The 19,261-nt window shown below is 46.3% G+C and overlaps 1 protein-coding gene across 1 annotated transcript; it reads right to left on the bottom strand.

Moving 5' to 3' along the window:
* Positions 1-2,866: 2,866 nt before the first annotated feature.
* LOC119172575 (uncharacterized) lies at positions 2,867-17,985 on the bottom strand. The gene is made up of 4 exons (XM_075892507.1): positions 17,875-17,985; positions 13,794-14,040; positions 5,680-6,100; positions 2,867-4,564 (listed from the first exon to the last, which is right to left on the bottom strand). Exons 1-4 carry the CDS (start codon positions 17,884-17,886, stop codon positions 4,462-4,464), a joined length of 783 nt encoding a protein of 260 aa, XP_075748622.1. The 5' UTR covers positions 17,887-17,985; the 3' UTR covers positions 2,867-4,461.
* Between the last annotated feature and the right edge of the window lie 1,276 nt (positions 17,986-19,261).

The following is a 19,261-nucleotide window of genomic DNA, read 5'->3' as shown; positions in this document are numbered from 1 at the left end:
CGCAGTGTTGTCAGAGTCGTTTTCTGACAGAGCTCTCATGATTTTTTTCGTTTTTTTCATTGTAAAGTAGTGACAAAACTTCCCATATTCAACGTATCAAAATTTGCGCACAAAATTGGTCAATTTTGCAGCAAATTTGCGATTGCACTGTTACTTGTCGGTAAAAAAAAAATGTAAACATATTTGTTAGTTCATGTGCATTAGCGTTGAGTTCATGATTGCGTTACGGTAGTTGCGTTGTTCAAGCCCATATCAGGCGCCAGAGCCTCTCAAGTTTCAGAAATCGCTGAAGATACCGCCGTGCCGCAGAGCATTGAATTCCATTGTAGGAAACTCTATGGGCCGTCTCAGTCGCTGCGCTTTCCAGCCATGACCTCTGCCGCACATCTGCCATCTCAGAGGCCGAGCCCCAGCAAAATGAAACGACTATTGCAACGGCGAGAGGGCGCGGACTTCCGCGGCGGCGGAGGGCGCTGAAATTGAAACGCGTCTAGGTGAGAAGGGGAAAATAACCAAAACTAAACACCCAATATCATTTTTTTTTCAAATAGCCGTGATTTTATATATGTCAAAGTTAACTCTAAAATTACTTTACGGTGTATCTGACACTTGGCTAAATTGTTGATTACCTCAATTTTTGGTCGAGTTTCTTAAATGTGGGCTGGGGGGTATCCAGGCAATTTGCCATCGGAGCTTGTGTTTAGCTCTGAAGAAGAATGGCTATTTGGGCTAGTTGGTTAGAATTCATGGTAATAAGGGCTGCAGCACGAGCACGAAGGTGCTAGAAGAAACAGACGAAAGGCGAGAAGCAGAACAAACTGACGCGTGAAATAATCGAATCTGAAAGATTACTATCTTAGGTGATAAATCTGCGTCAAAGCTGTCGATTGCTCTATCTTCCAAATATTTGCATTACGTGCGACATCAGTGATCGTGTCATATTGTGCCCCTGCGCAGTCGTCATGTAATGTCACGTGTACTCATACTTCTTTTCCCTTCCCGCGGGTATCAATGAAGTGTTGAAAGATAGCGCCCGTGCGCCTTACGTGTTCTTTTCAGTCCTCGTCCGGCTGTGCCCCTGAAACTTAATGATCATGTCCTACAAATATGCCCAAAGGGCCGCTATTTATTTTGTATATATAACGTAAAAAAAACGAACAAAAAAATCGAATGAATAATCAGCCAACGCATAGCGCCGGCACCTGCATGGTCCCCCACCGCGGTGGTCTAGTGGCTAAAGTACTCGGCTGCTGACCCGCATGTCGCAGGTTCGAATCCCGGCTGCGGCGGCTGCATTTCCGATGGAGGCGGAAATGTTGTAGGCCCGTGTGCTCAGATTTGGGTGCACGTTAAAGAACCCCAGGTGGTCGAAATTTTCGGAGCCCTCCACTACGGCGTCTCTCATAATCATATGGTGGTTTTGGGACGTTAAACCGCACAAATCAATCAATCAATCAAGCACCTGCATGGTGGCCTCGTCAGTGTGCCCTACGCAGAGTGCGCAGCCGGTTGGAGAGGATTTAAAGAATAATATCGCTGGAGTGGAGGAGCGTTTGCGGCCACGTAGCTCATGCATCTTTTGCAGGGTGTTATTTTGAAGATTAATAATAATTGTTGTGGTCTAACGTTCCAAAATCACCATACGATTACGAGAGACGTCATAGTGGAGGGCTCCGGCAATTTCGACCCCCTGGGATTCCTTATAGGGGCCGTGCAACACTTTTTGAGCATGGTCAGAAAACGCTGCAGATCGGAAGTAGAGTCTGCCGAGAACACGCGAGCCAAATGTTGTAGCGAAGCACGTGGCCTGGAATTCACAATACATTATCAAAGTCAGCTGAAAATTGCTCTATTTTTCTTCGACAAATGACGGAAGACGCTCGAAATTCACGCGTAGATTACCCATCTATCAGCCATTGGCTGATTTGAACATGGCGTGCTCGGTTGTTACAGAGATCGTCGCTAGAGGCCGTCACTTGTCCATGCGCGCGCGCGCGCGATTTCACTGAAAAAGCCGCGTATTCGAAGAAAAACAAGAGTGCTCAAGGCCACGAGGCGTGAATGACGTTTCTTTGTTTGCCCCTCCTATATCTCGTTGCTTATAAAACAAAAGCAGGCAGAGATGGCATTCTCTCTTTTCTCGTCGGAACGAGAGAAGAGAGAATGCGATTGCAGCGTGTGACAAATCTTTGTAACTCCGCTGGCACTGCACGGATTCTTAAAATTTTTGCGGCGCTGAATTTGTGAGGCAATACGCTTTTGCAGTGAATTAATTCCATGGTTACCCAAAAAAAGTGTTTCAGGACCCCATTTAACGTGCACCTAAGTCTAAGCACACGGGCCTCAATCATTTTCGCCTCCATCGAAAACGCGACCGGGATTCGATCCCGCGACCTGCGGGGTCGGCAGCCGAGTGCCTACGCCACCGCGGCGGGTCATCTTGACGGAGGTATAGATCTGAAAACGCATAGATCTGAAAACTCATTCCAGGCAACCATACAAGCAAGAGGCAACGTTACAAGGGAGGCTGGACTCTCCAGTGTACCTTGAATAGACTCGATGACCGGACATTTAATGAAGCAAAGATCTTAGGAGCCTGGTCGCACAGCACATCAGCACAGAAAGCCACACGAGCCCTCCTGAAATACTTGTCAGCAACTTCATTGAGGGACCGCCTGTGAAACTCGGCATTGTGTGTGTGATGTGACATGTGTCTATTCTTCTCTCTTTTTTTTTACTCCCCTCTCCCCCTCCCCATGTGTAGGGTAGCAAACTAGACGCATAGTCTAGTTAACCTCCCTACCTTTCCTACATTCCTTCTCTCTCTCTACAAGGGAGGCGAGAATTAGCAAGAGATCGCAACGCATACTTTTTCGAGATCTTTATTAAAAAATTGGCTAAGGAACATTTCATTTCAATTGAAAACACGATCACACAAATATCACCGGATCGTCAATGAACACAAACGGCATTAAGGCAGCTCGGCCCACGTGTTGCAACAAAGCTCGGTCCGTAATAACCGTCATTTTCCTAAAGTAAAACTGCTGCATAAGCACACGATGGCAAGATATATGCCCCAATACTTAACATCTACATGTCTCCATTGGATCAACACGGAACACCGTTTAGAAAATCTAATTTTACAGCCATTTGACTACAAACAAACCTTCGCTTCTCTAGAATAGGTCACACATGTCATACCGAAGGCGGTAATTATGTGTCCCTTGCGGCAAATGTTAGAGCTCATTTTTTCAAGCTCGAGGCACTGACAACTCATAAATTAGAACGGACAAGCACATAAAAAAATCGGCGAATTCGATCACAGTGTATACAAGAAAAAGTTTTTATACTACCGTTTCTATATACAGAATTTGTACATAATATAGAGAGAACATGTCGAGGATAGCACGGCCACAAAGGCAAGGTAATTAAATAATATTTCCCATCCGATAGCTTCTATAAAGAAGAGTAAAAACTGAAACGAACGAATGAAAGTGCACAGAACCGACCATATATCACTGACTGCACCGACAAGATGTCAATAGAATGAGGATATATTGACACCGAATGAATGGCTGTCCCTGTAGCAATTCTTTCACTAATTATTATCGCCAACAGACAGTACATTGCTATGCTGACAGCTCGCCTTTGTGAGCAGACGACATCCGGCTACGTGAACAGTTTTTTTTTTTTTAATAGGAACTTTTTCCGGACGTATGGCACTTACTAATCAAACTTACTTGGTTCGGTGAAACAGATTTTAGTCACTTGCTTCTGGCATTTCTGCTACTTGATACGTACAATTCATTACGTTATGGAAAAATTGGCCACATTAATTGTGCTGTGCGTGTGTGAATGTCAGTTAGAACCAACACGCACAAAAATAGTTTTATGGTATTTTTTTTACTTACAGAATTTAAGTCTCACCGTCCAAAGTACACCGTCAAGGCAGCAGCACCTGCCATGCAGAAACATCTCGTTCGAAATGCGTAATTTGGTGAATTCTTCAGTGAATAATATCGAAAAGTGTGAAGCGTTTTCCAGTGGTTTGAAATAACTATAGGAGACGAAGGCCACATTGATCGGTGCTTCGATTACTGTTTTGACGTGACTGAACATGCGAATTTCGTTCGAGACGACGTGCGTTGGCACTGACACTTCACGCTGTTTGTTACATGCGTGAAATTTAAAGAATAAATAATTAGTGGTCTTGAACAATATAAGATTGGGCTCAGTGCGTCAGTGAACAGTGGGAAACGCAACTTTCAAGTGAAGATTCCTTGCCTTTGTGAGCGTAGCCCGACAAGGTTTCGAGTCACGGTCACACGCTCCGGATACAAACGGCCGACAAGAGCGGTCGCTATCGTGCACAGAAGATGAGTCTCGTTTTTAGCATAGAACCGCGACTGATTATCGGCTCGGCATGCTCCCTCTGTCCATAACGCCTTCAGCACACGTCGCTCAGTATCCTCCGCTGGTACGTGGCTGCTGATGAAACGCTCCGCCGCCATACACCTGGGCAGCTCCAGCCAGACCGGACGCTGCCCCGTAGCCTCCTCCGGAGCTGCGCAGAGGAGTCAAAGCGCTCAGCCATGAAACGCTTAAAGGAACACTAAAGTCAACCATTAAGTCCACGTTGATTGTTGAAATGGCGGTCCAGAAACCTCGCAGTGCTACTTTTGTGCCAAGGAAGGGAATATTTTGCAATAAAATCACGTTTTAGTGGTCCGCATTGGGTTAGCGCGCTTCAAATTACCCGCGCCTTCAGAAGCGGACCGACCGGTCCGTCTCACGTCACTGTTGCCATGCACAACGTTGCCCGGCTTTACTGCGCTAGTAGAAGCATACCGAAAGTAGTTGGAGGCACAGCAGCAAAAAACGGCCATTGACCAATTTACCTCCATTGGCTCCGAGATTTCAGACGCTTTTGTTTGAATTGCACCCCATTAGACGGCACCACATGTTCCGTGTAAGCACGTGAAAATTGAATTTTTGAACATCTCGCGCCATGCCCCATAGTAACGTCCGGTGGTTCTTTTTTTTTCATGAATCAAACATAAACAAACAAGCAGTACTTTATTGCGTCTCTTGATGCACGGAAAGTTCTTTATTTAGTGCAGTTAAATCGATTACTAGTGATTAATTGTAGGCGGTTCCTCTGATGTCATCGGTATCATTCTGAAAATGTCCTACTGCGGCGCTTGTGTTCTTGTGCATTTGCCTTAATTTCTCGGTAAGTAGGGCACTGTTGTTGATAATATTGTCGTTTAAGTGTTTTCATACATTAAGATTTCTGACGTAAATTGTTATTTGACTTTAGTGTACCTTTAACATTGGCGCAGTGGTCGCATTAGGTAGGACATTTTATCGGTAAACAACAAAGGTTCAGGCCGACATTTTCTTTGGTTGGAGTATGCAGAGAGTTACGCTAATCATAAATGATAAACTCGGTACTTATATACAGGCCCAAGCTGGTGACCGAGTTTTCCAAATATACATCATTGTCTAAAGAGAAATTATGTGAAACATCATGAACGAAATTAGAGAGAAATGAAACTTCTAACCTCACAGCACTGATGCTCATTCACAACTTCGCAGTCCGGGAACCATTGAAGCAGTCTCGATTCGCGCAGATTCCACCTAACGAATGAAGCGGCCGAGGAAATCTTTTGAACTCACCTGCCTCCGTAGCCACCGGCACCTCCATAGCCACCGGCACCTCCGTAGCCACCGGCACCTCCGTAGCCACCAGCACCTCCGTAGGCCGCTCCAAGCCCACTAGTTCCAGCAGCACTGGCACCATAGCCGCCAGCTCCGAGACCAGCCGCGCCCCCGTAGCCGGCACCCTGGGCGGCCCCAGCGGAAGCGTAGCCCTGGGTCGCCTGGGCACCTCCGTAACCGCCGGCTGCCTGAGCACCAGTGCCCGGGCCGTAGCCGGCGTGGTTTACGTTGTTGGTGAAGTCGAAGGAGCCGCTGTATGGACTCGCGGCAGCGCCGTACGCTCCTCCGGCCGCAGGAGCTCCACCGTAGGCTGCCGCGCCGCCCGTTGCGGCACCGCCGTAGTCACCGCCACCGTAGCCTCCTCCGGAAGGAGTAACGCCTGCCGCAAGGGAAGACAAGCCATTGGTCTAAAGAATGCTATTTCCTATAGGAGAGCAGTGCAGTTGACAACTCAAAGCCGGCTGAAGAACCCGCTTACCAGATTTGTTCCCGAAAGCTTGCAGTCTATCTCCTTAAGTGTGGCAGCTTGGGCTAGTTGGTATGGCATGACGATAGTTATAGCGCGAGAACAAAACGACGACCCAGAGACAAGTGTCCTTCGTGTCTCTGTGTGTCTCGTGTCTCTGTGTGTCTCGTGTCTTCGTGTCTCTGTGTGTCTCGTAACACAGTGTCCTTCGTGTACTTGTTGTCTCTGTGTCGTCGTTTTGTTCTCGCGCTATATAACTATCGTCACTCCTTAAGTGCCTACGTTTCATATTTGAAAAGAAGCGTGGCAGGGCCAAAACGGGCCTCTGATTGTTTTGTCTGTATATATCTTGCTTCGGCAACTACGCGTTTGCTATTCTGGTTAAGATTTGAACGCAGCAGGGATACCAAGTGCAGTGGTAGATCGGTCGCCATGTCCGCATATGCGTGATCAGTTAATACAAATGCGATACTCGGTGGCAGATGCCGTTTTAGGCTGGCAAGGTCCTTCCTCAAATCGCGATGCCCTTGAGCCACCAGAGCGCAACGAAAGACGCGAGTCTCGTCAAGAGAAGGCGAACGGATCGAGATACCATCACCGTCACCTCTTAAGACGAAGCGCGACACCAATGACGTGAAATTTGCATTGTTCTGCGCGAGTCGATTACAATTTATGCCAGCCCGATTGCCTATAGTTTCGTCACTCCACATGAGCATCTGTGATCTTCGAACGCTTTTCCTATCCAATTGTATGCATTCTGTCGCTCCAAAGTGACCGCGGTTTTCCTGTCGTCCTCATGACGTGACCTGCAAGGTCAACTTTTTAAAAATGTCAGCTACTCGTGTCAGTTTCCTATACACTCTGCCTCTTTCTATCTCTTATTGCTACGATTATCGTTGCTTTGTTCTATCGCAAGCTGCGCAGTCCTCAGTTACTCGTGTTTCTTTGTTATCCAAGTGTTTTCCCCGTACGTGAGCTGAAAGCCTCTACCGTATGCGCGTCAGCCTATCATTCGGAGAATTTATTTTATACATGAACATGTGGTCCTGCAAATTCCAGGGTCCGCTTATCAATCACGAACGCTCGTTCTTACGCCGGACCACATAGAATATTTGTCTTCTTCATAGAGACGACATCAGGGCACGATGTCGTCTGCAAACCGTACTCTGCTGAGACGTTCTTCGTTAACGTTTATTCCCAGTTATTCCCAACAATTAAGCCGTTTGAAACTTTTTCTGAACATGCCGTGAATAACAATATTTAAACTGTGTTTCCTTGTCTGAGGCCTTTCTCGATCAGGATTTTTCTGCTTTTGTTGAGAAGGAGCGCGGTTGTTGTAGAATCTCCGTGAATGTTGGTTATGGCATTCACGTATACACTTTTCGCCGGCGCAATGCCTCCAGTAATGGTGGTATCATGCGGAAAATGAGACATACGACTGTACCGAGCCTGATGCCTTTTCGTAAGCTATGAATGACATATAAAGGAATTTAGTTTCATTCGGCGGATTTCAGTGATTCAATTGATAACATCAAGGTCATTGCAAAGTACCACTTCCTGAAACCGTGGATCTTGCTTTCATAGTTGATTACTGTGAAGTACATCTCTTGTACTACTCGGAACAACGTTAGTAAATATTTTGTATAAGTGCAAACACGCTTGTTAGTCTGTACTTCAAGTTTGTACGTGTAGCTCACAGAAAATCAGTGAAGGCCTTACTGAACTTTTTGCGTGGCAGTGGCCTATTGTATAGACTATAGCACCCCAGCCCCCCCCCCCCTTTTTTTTTGCGCGCGTCTATTTCCCTCTTCACTTTCTTTCCCATCTTTCTTCACAATTTCCCCTTCCCTTAGTGCAGGGTAGCAAACTGGATTCTCCATTTTCTGGTTAACCTCCTGGCCTTTCCCTTATTTTATTCTCTCTCTCTCTCTCTCTCTCTCTCTCTCTCTCTCTCTCTCTGTATAAGTCTTATTTTTTTGCGTTTTAGTGAAATAATAACTCTTTTCCAGCTCAAACGTATACGCTAAATTATAACACTTTTTCATCAAGTCTGTTGTGTCGTCTTCTCCAATCCCGTGACCTGCGGGTTAGCATTCGAGCACCATAATCACCTGACCATGGTGGCAGGGCGCTTCGTAAAACACACTGACAAATTTGCTTAGTACCGAAGAGGTATGTGGCGTAAAGTTCCTTTTATAGCAGCTGCCGCATCTATGGCACACACGGACAGCTGTGTCAACGAGAGAAAAACGGAACTCAAGAAATCGCTGACCGGATGCTCACCTGCTAATCAATCTTTGCATTATCGAAAGTGCTGTACATGCATATCAATGAAGAGATGCGTCTAATGGTTGAAGGCTCCAGTAGCGTAGCCAGAATTTTTTTTTCGGGTGGAAGGGAGGAGTCCGGCCATATATCGCACATTCGTGCGAGCGTTTGCAAGCGTGTGTATAAACACACCCAAAGGGATAAATTTTAGGTTGGCGGGAGAGGGGGTGTTTGGAGTTTGAAGTTTATTTGCGATTTTGACAAGACATGAAACGTGTATTGTCACGGTGCTGGAGCGAAAGTCGTGTTAGTACACGTCTGACTAGGCTCCTGGCACCACAAGTGCACGAGGTGACAGTGGAAAATTCAAAAAAAAAAAATATGAGAACATATACATACGCTGGCCTGATTTACGTGTTTGGGCGTAAACATAAATGACAGTTATATAGGTACAAGCTCAGTACATCATAATATCATCAATAAATTGAATAAGTACAAACATAAAACTAAATATATATAATATATAGATAAATACACTCTACTTCAATAATTGGAGACGTATTATTTTGACTATACAACAACAAATGAATCAATGAAAACAAAAATATGATATAGCACTCGAACAAAGCAGGTTTTTTTGCGAGAAAGTATTTTTTTTCTTAATGCTGACAGTTGGGAAATGTTCCGTAATATTAAGTATTGTATCTTCATTATCGAGGAGATTGGCAATTCGTCATTGTAATAATTGGTTTCCGTAGTTCAAGATTTTGTTTTAACTATGGGGGGAGGGGGGGAGAAAGTTAAGTCTTTCCACCTTTTTCCCGGGCCCCTGAGGCCTGGCGTATTGGTGGCATACACACGCGTGAGCCGTTCGACGCGATTAACTTGTATAGAGAGAAAAACGAAATGCCTGGATATTTTTCACGCAGATCTTCACGCGTGCCAGATTGGCAGGTATCGCTTTTGCATAGGCAGATGTGTTTTTGTGTCTACCTTCTTTCGCTCGGCGCTTGCGTGGTCTCCCGACTTCTCTCTTGCGTGCGTATTTGCACGCCCCATTTTTTAAGTATGTCAGTTATTTGTACTGTCTTGGTTATCAAACACTTCAGGCATTGTGAACTTTTCCACGCAGACTTTTTTTTATTTTGTTTCCCAGATGCTACCTGCCTTTTTTAAAGACGATAGTTTTTATTGGGGACCTTCGACGCAAAAAACTTTGGTCTGTCTGTCTGTACATTTGTTTGTTTGTCCACCGTTACCGCGAACCGGGTACTCTAAACAGCACCAGCCGATACCCCGAACGGCCGACCCCATCCGCAGCGCCCACCAATGTTGCTCAAGAATCAGCATTCTTACGTGCGCGATTGTAAATTAAAAAGCTATCATTGCGTATACCTGAGGTACCATAGCAACACGCCGATGTTTTTTCTTTACTGATGCCTCTATATCTTTGACTTTAGAGTTTCGTATATGAGTGAGTTTACGTCCGTTGATTAGTCAGCAAATTGTATTACATCTCTTGAAGTAGTTGCTTTCACCTGTTGTCGTTTGTCACGGATTTAAGGGGCGCGATATTTAGAAGATGCAATGAGACGCGTGAAATGGAACAGAACCCATGATTTTATCACATCAAACTGAACGCAGTCGCGGCACCACGCTTTGACTATAAATATACAAAAGAAATCCAAATTGCTTTAAGCAAACGTCTACAAAGCTAACAGCAACTTCTTCAAAACTTATTTCTACCCACTGTATGTAGCATATGACTCGCAGCCGCTGACGGAATAGAACGTCCTTACGTTCGTGCGCAGACTGTGTTTGTCTCCTACAGGACCGGTCTCGGTCCCGTCGCTTCCAGTGCGTCTGGTTTGGAGGGCCACGACGAAAGCCTCCGCCAGTGCCGCACCCTGAAGAATGACCCATTGTTGTCGCCTGTGGCCAAGACGTCCGAGTTGACGTAACAAGTGGGCTTAGAGGGTTAGGTCTGGCGATCTGCTCGGTCGGTATTTTGCGGAACGATGACGTGGTAGACCTGGGGCTGTTTAGTGCGCCGTAGCCGACCAGCCACTGAAGGAGAGTCGCTTCCGGGATCGCCCTCAGATGCTGCAGCATGTCCAACTCACTCAAGCGTCTTCTATGTTGGAAGGCCAACGTCACAGCCTATAGAACCAAAAAGCCTGCCGTTTCCGTCGCCAGCGCGGTGCCGGTGAAATTGCTTTCTTCTACCACGCCCGTATGGCAGTTCAGCGCTGCTTGTTTTGTCTTGAAGCCCTAAAGAAACTGGTTCACAGCTGCGAGGGGAACTGGCCACGCTATGGCATTTTCTCTCTCGATCATAGCTCAGGCCACGCGTTCGTGCGGTTTCACGAAAATGCTCTTCATTATGGTCTTCACTCTCCCTCGTTCTCTGGCTCCGACTAATGACACAGTGCTTTCAGAGCTTGCTTACTTCTGGTATTGCTGCTATGACTTCAATCTCTACCACGGCTTCAGACTATGTATAAGCTACGGTTTTGTTCATATCCCATGTCTTCATTTTCTTCCTGCGCTTAAGTGTCATCCCGAATTCTTCTGTTTTTGCCCTGACTGCATCAAGTAGGCCGAATTTGTAGTTATTAATCTTGTTCCTCACCATAGGTTGAGCGTGATGTTCGCCAAAGAATTGATCTCTATTTATTGTTGATGTGTCCTAGATCTCTGCACATTATGAAATGTGATTTGCTCATTGTTTCGTCCTTAATGCTCTTCCATGTCTAGTTCCTATACATGTGGTAATTTCTACAGGAAAAAAAAACGTGCCTTTTGTGCCAACCTTCTGCACCAATTGCTTTTGAGTATTTTGACTGGCGACGTCACTCGAGCACCCCGCAGCACGCCGGTGATCACTCACCCAGATTCACCCATTTCTGACTACATCAGCCTGCCAATTCACTTTACAGCGTTAACCGTAGGTGCATGCACAACTTACTCTCCCAAACTACAATCGAATACGTTGATTGCATGTCTGTCACGATCGCCACTCGCGTACTCCCGGAGGGGTCCACATGATACGCATATTTGACTCTCGGCTGTCATTGTCGCCCACCTGTCGGAATTCTGTTCGTGCATATACACGTATTCAGCACGTACTATTTCGTACTGTGCATCCTAAGAAATGGAGTATAGCGTTCTTCCCTGTCATAAAATACTAAACATCGTTTTGGAACAGCCTATTCGAGCGTCAAAGGCGTCAATACAACAACGCACTGCCCACAGCATTCTGAGGCGCCAACTCGGCCTTGCAGGTAACGCAATCATTCGTTCGATGGGCTCGAACTCACTGCAACCAGGACTTCTTGCTACGCTGCTTTTATAATAATAATAATAATAATAATAATAATAATAATAATAATAATAATAATAATAATAATAATAATAATAATAATAATAATAATAATAATAATAATAATAATAATAATAATAATAATAATAATAATAATAATAATAATAATAATAATAATAATCACCATCATCGTCGTCGTCATCATCATCAGCCTGACCACGTACACTGCAGGACAAAGGCCTCTCCCATGTTCCGCCAGTTAACCCGGTGCTGTGCTTGCTGCTGCCAATTTATACCCGCAAACTTCTTAATCTCATCTGCCCACCTAACCTTCTGTCTCCCCCTAACGCTTCTATTTTCACCGCCTTTTATTCAGAGCTGCTTGCAGTCTCTCCACGCGTGCACATTACAACACGCAGTTCATTCTCTATCCATTCACTCTGTACAGCCGCGAGTTCTTCGGTCTTTCCCCTTTTCACGAAATGGCGTTGCCAGCCGTATATGCGCAAAGCTTCTCGTAATTGTCTAACTCTGTCTAAGTTAAATATAGGATATTAATATAGCTGCAGTGGCGTGGCGACTAAAGGCTCAGTGATAAAAGTACAAGAAGGTACTATCCAAATATTCTGAGATTTTGAGAAAAGCAGGCAAACTGCAGTATAGTACATTTCCATCGCTGAGTGCAATTAGCAGCATTACTTGATGATAAGTGCTCTGTACGATTTGCCTTAAGATTTGCATGAACGAAAAAAAAGAAGTGTTGTTTTCTGAAAAGCTGTTTCGAAACGCCATATTTCATTTATAGCATTTCTTAGCAACCAATATGGCGGACACCCAAAAGCTCGAGATTTGCATCCAGTTTTGGTCTAGACTTAACAAAACTGCAGAAGGAACCCATCATATGCTATAGAGGACGCGTCAGAGCAAGGTGTTTTTTCATGACATAAACGCTTACAAGAGTGTCGAATGTGTGTCGACAAACGTTCTGAATGCCGGTCAAGGAGCACTACCCAGGAAATCATATATCTAGAGCATGGCCGCTGAATAAAAGCGTGGCTAGAGTTTCGTAGAGCTATCTTTGGAAATTACTGACGAACTCTGATGAATGTCTGCTACAATTGTAAGGCACAGTTCAGCGAAATTCGTTGGATCTTTTGAACGCTGGGCTCATTCCTGGAGAATTCCTGCCAAGGCTGCTCAGTGAAGAACAGAAGTCGAACCGTGTTTCGGTCGGTACTTCAGAACTGAAGCAATGAGTCAGAGACTGTCTCTCATTACTCTCAAGTGAGATAACTGGGGATGATGTTTATTGCCACCAAAGTACATGTTGAGGCTGAAAAGACGTTGGTAGCACTCTGTTGGAAAGATGCAGTCGGTAGTCGCAGGCGGTCTTCGATACACTCTCACCTGTACAGTTACACGAATGTATGGAATCGTGGCAAAAAACGCTCGGATTGGTGTACGCACGCTCAAGCGAAGTTTTTGATGGAGACAGTACTGCCTAAGCATCATGATGAACACATTATTTTTACGAATAAACTTCTGAGACTTTCGGGTAGCAGCTCATATCTGCTACTTCGACAAAGCGATGGTACTCTGTCATGTAGCACTGTGTCACTACATTTTGCGGCTATGTTCGTTCCGTGAAGCCTTTGCTTAGGAATTGGTTATTTTAAGCAAGCGAAAACCAGTGGCACGCATGATACAAACTTCTAGTTGGAATATACCATAAAATCCTTGATTAATGTGGCCAACTGTAATTCTTCGTCAGGAGTTTGGACAGGAAAAACACTACATTATAGTGCACAGCTGACGCGACTCGGGCTTGTTTAAGTCGCAACAACGCAAGCAACATCGAGAATCAGATGATCAGAGCTGTTCTTTCAACAATCTGGCAGTTGAGCCGCGAACTATAGCTTTCATGAGAAGACTGGCGAACGTCATCAGCCCTCCATCCGCAGAACGGTTCCGCTCTAAACGCGGCATTAAAATCATCACAAAGTTTTCATTACTAACTTGAGCCTGTGTAGGAAGCTCCACCCCCGGGCGCTCCGCCTCCGTAGCCACCCAGGCCGCCGAAGCCTCCAGCACCGGCGCCCGCACCGCCGTAGCCGCCAGCTCCTCCGGCACCGCCGCCACCGTAAGCTCCACCGGCGCCCCCGTAGCCACCGGCGCCCCCGTAGCCACCAGCACCGCCGTATCCGTGCTGGGCAAGCACCGCCGAGAAGCCGGCGCAAACCAGCATTATGGTGATGGGATTCCTCTGTGAAGAACAACAGCGGCTTAGCGAAAGTGAACGTTGATTTCCCCGCTGAAAAATAGAATCAAATGAGTTCTCCGTCAAATACGTAGGCGGATTCGTGAAAGGAGAAAAAAAAATTATCACAGCCCCATATGACTACGCCAAGTTTAGCCCAGCCATGCTCAAGCGAGACACTGATCAAATTACTTTGACAATCTCGTATGAATGCTTTGTGTAGTTGCATTTCAACAGCTCCATCTCAAGTGGTTAGAGCAGAAACGTCATGCATGACGTCACTAGAGATGCTGGCAGACACGGACTAGAAGCTGACAGTGCTAAACAGCGATACACGTGCTCACTGTCAGTCGGAACCTTGGCTTACGTTCAAAGTGTACGGTGGCGGTGTGACGTCATAGGTGAACTGGTGTTTGCTCAGGCCACGTGACCTCGATATGTGGAGCTGCAAATGCACTCTTCCACGCAGCACGATGCGCTTCTTATACGCAGAAAAGATCAGGAAGGCCTCGCATTCTGATTGATTTGATTGATATGTGGGGTTTAACGTCCCAAAACCACCATACATATGATTATGAGAGACGCCGTAGTGGAGGGCTCCGGAAATTTCGACCACCTGGGGTTCTTTAATGTGCACCCAAATCCGAGAATGCCTCGTATTCTGCAGATGATCAACATCGTCATATTCTTATGTACCAGCGACACTGACCGCAAGTCAAGCACGCTATACTTTAACCATGACGTAGGCAGATAATGGAATCGAATTATTCGTTACCCAGATGGCCAGATTGATACAGGCCAGCTGCCTGAGAGGAATACGACGGAGCAAGAAATCCGCTCTGCAGTATCTATCTATGTAAAGATTCCTTCACTCGATGGAACTATGCTGCGCGATATGACATCACCCTATACGCTTATGAACGGCTGCCTTTTGCCGAGTATACTTGGCATCATGTATTTGACAACTTCATTGCTTGCCGATATTATAGTACTTGTTATTTCGCGCGTGTGTATACGCTGTTTAAAAATTAACATCGAGATTGAAGGATTGCACTGCGCTTTCTCTTTATACCATAAGATACAAAAGTTTGGCACAGATAGGCAGCCATATGAGATTTACAACAGCGTCTGAGACCTTCAACTAAACTCCTAAGCAAGTGCTGTTGCATAAAACTCGGGCAATCAAGGGAAGGCGGGGAAGCACGTGACGGAGCTGAAGCGTAGTCAATGGCGTCATGCCCTCCGTAATAATTATTATTGTGCACTTGCAAAAAATTTCGAAATATTCTAGTGTAACGTAATATTATGACATGATGGTGCGGATAATTGAAGCAGCGCGTAGACATGCACCTTCAAAGCCGGCGATCGAATCATACATAACCCTATGACGCTCAGAGAGAGAAGAGAGAGAGAGAGAGAGAAAGAAGCAAGGAAAGGCAGGGAGGTTAATCAGACGCACATCCAGTTTGCTACCCTGCACTGGGAAGGGATGAAGGAGAGAAAGGAGTTTGCAGAGAGATAAGAAGGTACACACAATCACGAGCACACTCGACGCTTAAAAGCTAGGCAATATCTCACATGTGCTTCAGTAATTAAAGAGGTTCACAAGCTTCGCAGGGGGGGGGGGGGGCATTCGATAATCAGAGCCAGATTGACGGATCGAGGTCGAAATGCAGAAAGACTCAAGAAAGCATCCACCGAAAATTTGGGGCTTGCACGTGCGCCTAAAAGCGCCTAGCTCTCGCGGCCCAACTGGTCAGCTGTGTCTCTGGGCATGCTCCTCTCAACCAGCTGATGTTATCGAGGCAATAAAAAAAAATCTTCGAAATCTTCAGGATCTATAGCTGGACAAGAAGAAGACGACCTTAAAAATTAACTGCGAGCATTCCTCATTATCATCACTGTTAACCTGTTGTGTGTATACTGCAGGGCGCATTATTTTCCCAAAGGTATGACCTTCTCTTGGGCGAGCATAATTATTTCATCCCTGCCATCTTCTTGATTTCATCGATCCGAACAACTCGCTGCCGCCGCCATTGGAAATCCCTTCCCCGCGTTGCTCTAACCGACCACCGTCGGTCTCGTTACACGGCCGGCCCACCTGTTTCGCTTATAGTGTCAACCAGAGTGTGAGCAACATATGCTTGTTGTCTGACCTGTTCTACCGCCTTCCGATCTCTTAAAGTTACGTTTGCATTGCGCGCTGCGTGGTCTTTGACTTATTGTCGAGTTTTTTTTTTTGTATGCTTTACGTTTAAGACCCGGATGTTAGAGATGGAAGTGCGCAATGATTGTGTAGTTTTCGTTCTAGGAACAGCGACAGTGTGCCTGTCAGGATTAGACAATGCTTGCCGTACGCACCGCAGACTGTACTCGAGTGAATTTTCTCCGGTAAGTAGTTAACCTAGCTATGCATTACACTCTTGTCGAACAGCACAGAAAATATTGAGATTCCACGGGCCGTTCTATCAGTAAATCTTCAAAGCGTGTTGTTACTCCCGATGATAAGACGATTCGAGTGCACTCCTGTGTGTGAGCTATTCGGCAAGACGCCCACACCTAGTAAAGTTTGGCACGTGTCCGAAGGAAGTGTGAGAATCAAAAACGCGCCGGAAAAAAGACGCGTGGTGCTTGAAAACGCTTTAGTACACGAGCGCGCCACCAAGTAAACGTCACTCGCAGTCACTTCATCACTTATTCGACGAACAGTTATAGCCAACGCGATTTATCTTTAACGGCGTGCACTGTGTCTGCAAGCCAGATAGGTCATTGACCTATTGTCCTTTCTTATGCTAAGAACTCCGCAAGACAATGTCACAAATGTCAACTATCAACCACGTATTTTCGTAACGCCCCAGGAATCACGTATCTCAGGCAGACGCTGCACCGTCTGCATATTGACGGTGTAGCCACATACGTTTCCATTCGCATGCTGTTAATTGCAGGACTGCTTTGTAAGCCCAGCGACGGAACTGTTCCTCAACGCCAGAAATAAGGCTCGCCTATCAGACGGTGCGAGAAATCCCGTTATAGCTCTCGGTACTGCGAGGCTCCTCTAACATTGATTCCCGATTAAGCAGCGCTTACTATTTATGAGATTGCCACAGCGTAGCCGAAAATAGCGACACGAACCGGAATGACAAAGCGGTGATCTGAATATACCGGCACTCTTAGCTCTACACAGACGCCGAACAAAATCGAAGCTTGAAATATAAGCGCTTCAGTATGACGTCTCTCTAATGCCGGTGCACTAGTGCTCAACGACGATCAACGCAAAACTGCTTTCATCTCGTCCCGAAATGTTGCCTGTATAGATACACACGGCGCTGAATAACTGTGTATACGCTCAAAATAAAACAATCGCTGTAAAGTCCGAGAAATTACCATTGGCACGTGCAGCCGCTGAGGAAGCCTGCCCCGAGTCGTCACCCTGAACAACCTTTCACGAAGCGATATTAGTTTTTTCACTCAACATAAATGTGGACTTAAAAAATAGTGAACCTCATGGCTCTGGCCTTTCGGCAGCCTTACCCCCGCGGCGGTGGTCTAGTGGCTATAGGTACTCGGTTGCTAACCCACAGGTCACGTGATCGAATCCTGGCTGCGGTGGCTGAATTTCCGATGGAGGCGGAAATGTCGTAGGCCCGTGTGCTCAGATTTGGGTGCACGTCAAAAAAACCCCAGGTGGTCGAAATTTTCGGAGCCCTCCACAACGGCGTCTCTCATAATCGTATCATTGTTCTGGGGCGTTAAACCCTAGGTATAATTATTAAACAATCAGCGCCCATTGAAGTAGATTGTTTGACACGCCGGTGAAAAATCGAAATCCAAGGCACTCACGACGATAAACATGGCTGTGAGTGTACGGTGTTCCTGTCGACGTATGTGATCCGAATGGTGGTTTGCGGGGCTAGAGCAAGTGCGGCGCCGTGCTTATAAGCGGGGGTGGTGCGACCTCATTCGCCGAGGGAAAGGGAGAGAGCAGTGGGCAAGGGAGCCAACAATTGAATGGGCCTCCGCGAGTGCTTCCGAAAAAACTCGCTCAGGAAAAAAAGACGTACCACCCTTTCTTGTTTTTTTTTTCTCGCCTTTCTCCCAAGACTCGGGTGTCTGGCCCTTTCCCGAGATTGTTCTCTGCTCGTTTCCGCAGTTGCGGCTAAACGGAAGGCGGGAGAGTGTGACCAAGCCCGGCTATATTTGTGTTACGTGCAAATCGCGCGTGGTCCGGGCAACTGGATACCGGTCCGTTGTGAAGCCTTGACAGATTTTTTTTTCCTCGAAATAGCGCCGCTGCTAGCAGCTGACCGGACCGGCTGGGTTTGGCGGCCACGCGCTTGGCCAGTGACCAGTGGCGCCTTGTATCGGAACGCCTTAAATGGAACGCATGACGAGAATACACCTGGTCCACGGAAGCCCGTACCCATCGTAGCCATGCTTGGCCGCCCCGATTGAGCCCCGATTCCGCCCCGATTGAGCCTCGTTAGTACCGTTCTTTCCGCCCTATAACTCTCTCCTGGTTCACCGCCGGAGAAGGATATCTATTTCGGAGAGCGCTTTCTGGCGGCATTATACTTTGTTGCGCGCGCCGTAGCGAGATATGTAAAGCGGGGAGGGAACTTGGCCACGAGGCGTTCAGCAATGACCTTAAAGTGTGAGCCGGCGCGAGATGGGGTCGGTGGATAGCGAGAGCGAGGAAGTGCACCGCTGCCGCCGTCCAGAGGAGTCGTGCACAAAGGAGGCAACTGATGCCGCCTTTGGAATCGTACGTATAGAGAACGCGTGGTTAGGACGCTGATTATCACCCTGCAGGTTTAGCCTCACAGATATCGAACGAGGAGGCAACGTCGCACTGACAGGAATTCGCATGCACGCCTAGCTGTTAGCTGGGACTAATGCAGAACAGAGCCATGGAAGCGACTGGCACCGAAATCGACAAACGGCGCCTTGGATGGGGCCCCCGAGTTGAAAACGGAATTCCTTGTCTGTGCCCACCTGCTGGCCGTGCCTACAAAAAAAAAGGCATGAATGCCATTCACATCATGACTTAATCTCCCATTGATGTTTGTCGTGCACGCACAATTCTGAAATATATATATATATATATATATATATATATATATATATATATATATATATAAATATATATATATATATATATATATATATATATATATATATATATATATATTTATAGCCCCGGTAAATGAAACGATAGCATTCCAGCGAC

This window comes from Rhipicephalus microplus, chromosome 4 (genome assembly GCF_043290135.1).
Source record: "Rhipicephalus microplus isolate Deutch F79 chromosome 4, USDA_Rmic, whole genome shotgun sequence".
Taxonomy (NCBI): Eukaryota; Metazoa; Arthropoda; class Arachnida; order Ixodida; family Ixodidae; genus Rhipicephalus; species Rhipicephalus microplus.
The sequence above is the reverse complement of the archived record's forward strand: the minus strand, read 5'-3'. Positions and strand labels throughout refer to the sequence as shown.